General features: G+C 42.2%; 1 protein-coding gene across 3 annotated transcripts in view; it reads right to left on the minus strand.

Moving 5' to 3' along the window:
* tpd52 (tumor protein D52) overlaps positions 1 to 7,621 on the minus strand; it is a 20,918-nt gene that overhangs the window by 7,083 nt on the left and 6,214 nt on the right. For 2 of the 3 annotated variants that reach the window (XM_017425564.3, XM_017425539.3), the window contains exon 2: positions 2,804 to 3,107. The exons of the other annotated variant lie outside the window; for it this stretch is intronic. In XM_017425564.3, coding sequence (XP_017281053.1) covers positions 2,804 to 2,927 — 124 coding nt within the window. In that variant the 5' untranslated portion in view covers positions 2,928 to 3,107. The remainder of the gene's footprint in view (positions 1 to 2,803; positions 3,108 to 7,621) is intronic. 3 annotated transcript variants of the gene reach the window in all.

Genomic DNA, 7,621 nt, shown 5'->3' on the forward strand with positions numbered 1-7,621 from the left:
GGACATATTGATTGAGCACCAAACCCCTCAGGGTGAGCTCGCTTCGACTAAACAAGGAATTCTAACAGATCTGCCACAAGGAAATGACATCATCATTTCTGAGATTACTCCCTCTGGTTGGTCCAACAACTTGGGGTCCTTTTCCACGACCTCAACCATTGGGTGGCCCCGCCCACTTTCAGCTCGCTTCTTAGAACCTCCTCGGCCCGGGGTTCCTCACGAGCGAGTCGAGCTGAAGGTTTGGCGTCAGCAGACTGCGGGGCCACTGATTGGTCAGAACCAATCAGAACGTCAACCACGAGAGGGTCTCCTTCACAAGAAACCCACTTTTTTTTTTTTTATAAACCTCTCAACCACAGCATTCATTATGTTATTTACTTTTTGAAAAAATATATAATATACCCATTAAAATGGCAACACTGATTTGAGGAGGTGCAGATGTTTCAGGACCAAATGGGCTTCGACTGGCGGAGGGAAGGCGACCTCGACTCTGCATTTTTGGAAACCGTGGCAGAGAATAGTAAGTGTTTTATGACTTTATTTCATTAATTTATCCATTGGTGGCAAATTTCAGTTTTATGGAAAATCACCCGGCCGCGCAGAACCAAGCAGAGCCGAGTTGAGGCAAAGAGAGTCGTACATTGGCCTTAAATTTGGGTTTTAAGTCTTAAAAAAGGCCCCCAACGTCCCAGATAAAGAGCTCGATGCCTAAAAGAAAAGAAGAAAACAGGAATGGAAACAACAGAACGACCAATGGAAGGAATTTAAATAACGTTTAAGTCTGTTAAAGCTTAAATTTTACCAAAACAGGAACCTTTAAAAATATTACTAAACACATTTTGATACCATTAATAATCTCTTCCTCTGTGTAAAAAAAGGAAAGTTAAAACAGTTTTTTACTAATGTTTGGTAACTACTTTCTCATTCTGATGAAGGCAAACAATGACCTGAGAAATCCAAGGACGATGCAGGACGTCACCCGGGCCGGTACAATCCTAGTGTTAGAAAAGAATAAAATGCATGATGTAGATGAAGTGTTTCTCTGTGTCTCCACACGGACACTTTAGAGATCAGGAAATTAGAAAAGGAGCAAATATGAAGTGACTGTTTGTAGGAGGAAAAAGCTGAAAGATCAAACTTTCCATCACAAGTTTGAAAGACCAGTTTAAAACTTGTGATGGAAGTTTGTTAGAAAACAAATGCATGAAGGACAGAATGTACAAAGAAACAAAACCCTCATATGATCTGGTGAGAAATCCATAAAAACATCACACAGTTAGTGGTTTCTTCTGCTGCAACCAGAGAGAAGTTCAAACGGTTTTGGCCTCCACGTTTTTTTTAAGCACAAGAGACTTTTTTTCTTGTTCCTTAAAGAAAAATAACAACAAAAAAAGTTTTCAGCTGCATGCAGCCAGATCAAATCTGAAAAGGCCCTGCAACCTTTTCCAAACACTTCTAGTAAAAAACAAAAAACCCTCTAAACTTCTAAGAAAGGCTCCGGTGTCTCAACTTGTTCCTGCATGAGAAAGGGAAAAAAAATAAAAAGGTCTGTCTGGAGCTCTAAGCTACGACCTGTCAGGAAGTTATCGCAACAATAATTGGCTCATAATTTGTTGGTAGCTCAGCTGAAAGCACGTGTTAAAGGAGCGTGAACTGCAGTCTGTCCTGTTAGCACCGACGCAGCACACAGATGTTCTCCGGAGCTCATCACCTGTCCTGGAGACGGTAAGTTTCACTGCAATAAAGCTCGATGAATCCGCTCTAAATGAAGTGCAGCGTTTATCAAAAAACAGCGTTACTAATAATCAGCATGTGGAGAAAAACACAGGGACGATTACAGAGCGGTTTTATTCAGAGCACGCTCTGAGTTGGTGTCAACAGGAGGTAAACCGAGGCTCGGCTTCAGCAGCAGGTAAGACAGAAATGTATTCATGTGTTCAGAGATGCTGTGGGACGTTTATGCCTGGCTGACGGATGCAAAGTCCACAAACTGTCCGGGTAAAGACTCGGTGAAGAACATCACGCTCCGCACCTTTTACAGGTCGCTGTATGCAACAGAAACAGAGGGGGCGGAGCCTTGACTCCCTTTAAGACGACTCATACCTCAACCATAACAGGGTCAGAATACAGCCCTACATGAATGAATGAATGAATGAATGAATAAATGAAGGAAGGAAGTTAATTTAATGGATATGATCAACACCAGACTGAGCTTAAACTGTAGGGATTTCCTCCCCAGTTATGTTGTCATCTGTAAAGAAATGACACAATTAACTTTGATCGGGATCAACTTTAGCAGCTTCTGCCAACAGAAGACACTATTCCCTCCATTCCTGAGATAAACTCCTTCCTCGTTGCTCCTCATCACTCCTATCAGGCCCAAAACCGACCTGGTACTTCCATCTACCTCTTCCATACAACAAGAAGAAGCAGATTCAGAGGACAGAATCTGAATCAAATGAGCTACGTGAAGAGGAAAAAGTTAAACAAAAACCAGGCGTTTTAACTAAACTTCAAAACTCCCATTTACATATACTTCTGCACGGGTTACTGAAAATACTACGCCTTAAAAAGTGTCCAAGAATCTCCCAGATTAAGATCAGGCCACAGAAAGAGCACCAAAGCAAAACAGCATTTGTACACATTTATATAACTTTAGCATGAAAACAAAACAACTCCAAACTTGTTCCCCCAAATTCTTCACGTCCAACGAACCAAACCCAGGTTTTGTCGTCGTCTCTGACACACACACACACATACACACACCCTCCGCTCAGCCTCTCCCTCTCCTTCTTGCGATTACCTCTGGTTTCGTCGGCTGGCGAGCTGGGCGGCGTGTCGCTGTTAGCCGGGGACAGGTAGAGGTAGCTGGTGTTGACTCCCTGCTCGAAGTCAAACGGAGAGTGGTACTCGTCCAGTGGCTCCATGTTTACTGGGTGCTGACGGTCAGACAGAAAGCCGCCACTACCAAAGCAAAGCCAGCCGAGAGCTGATAGCCTGCATGTGATTCAGCCGCGTGCTGGTCGTCACTGCGCCTCCGTGTTTACAGCACCCTGGACTCTTGCTGAGTATGTGATGAGGATGAACTTATGCTGATCTTATACTGCCTGTCAAGTAGTCAAAAGGTCAAAGTGAAACAAAGCAACGCCACATTTTTCTTACTCGTGTCTGCAGCAGGCCACGGTGTCATAAACGCTCGGCTCCTTGGAGGCTGTTAATAAGTTACCTGTCCTCTCAAGCAGCTGCTGCACAACGCACACATCCCCTCTTCCTCGCCACTATAATCCCAAAGGTCAATACTGGGTCCGTCCGTCTGCGCCAACGGTTGTCTGGCGCTTGCCACTGTTGGCATGGCGGGGCTACTGCACGTCTCTCTGAGTTCAACACTGTTTCCCCTCACGCTCTCCATCACTCAGCTCGTCAGCCAAGGAGGAAACGGAGACGGCTCCATTTGTGTGAGAGGGTCACATGATGTGTGTGTGTGCATGTAGGAGGTGCATTAGATGAAAAGAATAATCTGCAGTGTCCCAGATTACAGCAAAGCACTAATCCAGGGTGGCCAGTCCAATGGGGAGCAGCAGTGATGTCAGAGGATGCCGAAAGCTGGGAGCTGTGTGTGGTTAAAACACACCACTGTGTGTGTGTATGTGTGTGTTCTGGTCAGCTAAACCCAGGGACAGTTTTCCAACTAGAAAACTTCCTTGCTGTACAAAGAATAATAATTAAAAAAAAAAAACGCAAGAATTGTTTCTCAATCTATCAAAGTTTAAATTTAAACGCGCTTTTAACTCTCCAAGCGCAACAGAAAGTGTTTTATATTAAATCTGTTTCAACAGAAAGCAGCAAACACCTGCTGAAGTCACCAAGGAAACAATTAAAATTATCTATCTAATGACACAGAGGTTTGGGAAAGGAGGTTAAAAATGAGACTTCAGGTGGTTTAAAACAACCATGACCTCAGTAATGAACAGGATCCCTGTGTGATGACTAACCCCAGCAGGAATGAAAGGTAAATATACGCCTTGAAGTTATTTTAAAAGAGTCATATCAGACATTAACTACAGCCAGAATCATAGCTGGAGAAACTCAACACTAAAAAACATAAAAATGTATAAACATCAGCTCAATTGCTTCAAATTAAAACAAAGAAAAGTCTCAGAACGTGAATCATGTTGCTTAGATTAATATGTCTTTTCTGAAGGAGCCAGACGAGCGAGTCTGTGCTGATCTTTTCCAGGAAACACTCTGAGACAAGCAGAGGCGCCTGGTGGCAAAACCTGAACACCAGAGGGACAAATTCCTTTAACACCTACGTCTGCGAGGGAAAACAACACATTTTAAACCTTCAACAACCTAAATTATTCCAAGTAACAAACACACAATAAATAGTTTAGGTGAAATAAATTCTAACACCTTAAAGGAATCAGATTGTTTGAAGGAATGCCTATCACCCGCCACCTTTTAAAACCAAGGCTGCATTCACACTGCAGGCCTTAAGGCTCAGTTCTGATTTTTTTTTTTTGGATGTGGCTGTTCACATTATAACTTGAATGCGACCGCCATCAGACATGACGGCACACACAGCACGCAACGTGTGTGTATCAACTCTGAAGGTGTTGTTCAGACTGAATTATTGTCTGCCATGCTTGTTTCGGCCACTGTTTACTTTGATCTTCCTGCTTCCTGCCTACTCCCGTAAAGAACTGCACGTCTGGAAACAGCAGCCAAAGTCAGAAAGTAGAAACAAAGTCAAGCATCGATGCCTTCAAGCTGGTGTGGATTTGATCCAACGCCAACGTTACTCTCATGAGCAGGTGTAGATTCTCAGTCATCTGAAAGGTTTAAAGACAACCGGACTCCTATTCTGGAGCTGCAGACATGAAGCTTTAAACTGAATGATGTTGGTATCGATAATATCAATGTTTGGACCGATCCGCATAACCCGACTTCAATGATGTGAAAATCCGATGAAACGAGACGTGACCGTTCAGACTGAGGCTTTGAAAATCATCAGATATGAATCTGATTCAGTGCCACACGTGAAAGTGACCTGGGTCAGATTTGAAAATAAGTAAATAAATCAGATTTAGCCTGCATGTGGGCAAAAAAGATTGGATTTGAGCCCCGTTTGCCTGCAGTGTGAATGTAGCCATGGATCATCTTATACTGAGAAATGACTGAGCTGTCGCCATTTTTGGTCAAATCTTAATGTTGCGTGATCCGTTTGGAGCTCGGCCATCTTGGATTGGATTGACTTCAAAGGTTAAGCTGGTTGTAGACGTACACCCTGCCATCTCTTTCTGAAAGTTTCAAAAAAAGGTGTTTTGCCTCTCAGCAGCTGGACCCGCTGATGACGAACAGAACCAGCTCTGATCCAAGCGTGGCTCCACCTCACCCCTTTCTCCAGACACAAGTTCAGCTCAGACGTGACGCCCTCACAGCGACTCAACATACAGGAAGTTGTCGAGCGCAACGCAAACGGGTCAAACGCAACACAGCAGCATGGAGGCACAAATCCTTTTAAACCTACTCCACCTGGGACGTTCACTCTAAACCTAAAACTAACAGAGTCCTCTAGAGCCGTCTCATTAAGTGTTTGACGTTTCAGGAAATAGCTATCATAGTTCACATACTGGAAGGGGGTTAAGGTTCAAATTCTAAAACTGACACCACAGATCAGCCAATATGTTTAATGATATCCTCAAATTAAAACAGATGAACACAAAAAACAAGCCAGCACATCCATCCAGGCAGACTGGAACCACAAACACTTTAAGTGGTTAATTAGGCCCAGCATGAGGCCAATTACTCTACTATTAAAGGCATCGCGTGTCACATGATTAGCCAAAAAACAGGAATCATGAGACATGGATGAGCGCGACAACTGGGCCCGCAAAGTTCCCAGGAGATGTGCATCATGGGAAAACAATAAAAATACTGTACATGCGCGTCCAATCTACGCCTCTGCTTGTGGGTCGTTAGCAAAGAGACAGGAAGTGAGGAAAAAACACAACTAATCTACTTTCTCCAAGAGAACAGAATCCACCTAAAACCACCGCCCAGTAAGAAACGGCTTAATCTACAGAGAAAAATAAATGATCCAATAGGATGAAATTATTGACTTTTTTTATTGACAAACACTCTGTTAGTTGGCTTCTATAGAGCTAATTTAGTGTCCGACTCTGTGACATGGTTGGCAGTTACAATCTGATATTTTTAGATATAAAAACAAACAAACATGTTTAAAACTACATTTTTTTCCCTCATGATCAAATGTCCTAAACTGAAGCACAGCCTGTTTGAATTATTTTATGCGAGGTTATAGTTTTGATGAAGAAAAGTTGAAGATTTGCGTGTGAAAACAAGGAAAGTGGACTCTTAATTTACAGTAAACTTCCTCAGTGTAACCTGAGCATGCAGGGCTGCTGTCAAATTCCCGTTATTAAGAGCCGCTCTCAAAAAAATTTGCAACATGGCAAAGTGTAATCTTTAAATCCTGGCTTTGAATTAAATGTTTTGTTTGTTGCAACACGACTGAAGAGCATGTTTACCACCGCGTCTTCTAGCTGCTGGGACCTGAGGAGACGGACGGTTTTTATCCTGTTGCAACACCTGCAGAATGTGGCCCGACTTTCCCCACACACTGTGCATCATTCAGCATGAGCGGGAATCAAAGGCAAGACTATCCAATTGAAAACTAAAGTCTTGTCTTCTTGTTTCCCCGAGGTGTGTCCAACACAACTGACTGGTCCACACATTTAGAACTAAACCCAGGATCAATAAATAGTGCTCAAATTCAGCATCTCTAGATATTTTTTCTAGAGCTTCATTTGTAGTTAAACCTACAGCAGGTTTCAGTGTTTCTGAGCTAATCCAGGGGATGGGAACAGCAGATTCATGTTTGTGTTTAATGCCCTTCCGCCTGAAGATTGCTGCTTTTTGGACATTTCGGTTTCTTACAACATTTGCTTTGGATTCTCTTCCAGTGATCTGATAAAAGTACAGTCTCTTTAACACAACGTCTACTTTTTTATTTGCACAAAAATATAATTCCCCGAGTGGTCAAATGTTTACTGGATCTCACTGGGTTAAGATTTAATTCAGTAAATGCCGTTAGAAGTGCAGAGTTTGTTCTAGTGATGTGCAGATCGATCCAACTATCGATACCAACATTGGTAATTTTTAAAATCAATACTTTAATTTGTTTCTCTCCTCTACTTTCAAGACGTTGCTCCCGTTCCAGCAGTGCGATGGATGGCAATAAAGCGCTATTTTGTTTTTGAATAAAAACAAAAACCAAGAAGAATGGAAAGTTTAAAACACTATTTTGCACCGATTTAATTTTAAACCATTTTAGTTACTTCGATGACTTCTGTAGATGCTGATTCAGCACTGAGGATTTTTTAAACATTGTTTGACTGAAAGCTTTGTCTAAAATCTGTTCTGAGTTTTAAAATCAATCAATCAATCAAATTTTATTTGTATAGCACATTTCAGCAGCAAGGCATTTCAAGGTGCTTTACATAATTAAAAAACAAAATAAAAACAGCATGTGACAATGAATAAACAGTAAGAAAGAGACAAACATCAAAAACCCGCACTCTAACCCTAATTTAGCCAT

The sequence above is a fragment of the Kryptolebias marmoratus genome, linkage group LG5 (genome assembly GCF_001649575.2).
Source record: "Kryptolebias marmoratus isolate JLee-2015 linkage group LG5, ASM164957v2, whole genome shotgun sequence".
Classification (NCBI taxonomy): Eukaryota; Metazoa; Chordata; class Actinopteri; order Cyprinodontiformes; family Rivulidae; genus Kryptolebias; species Kryptolebias marmoratus.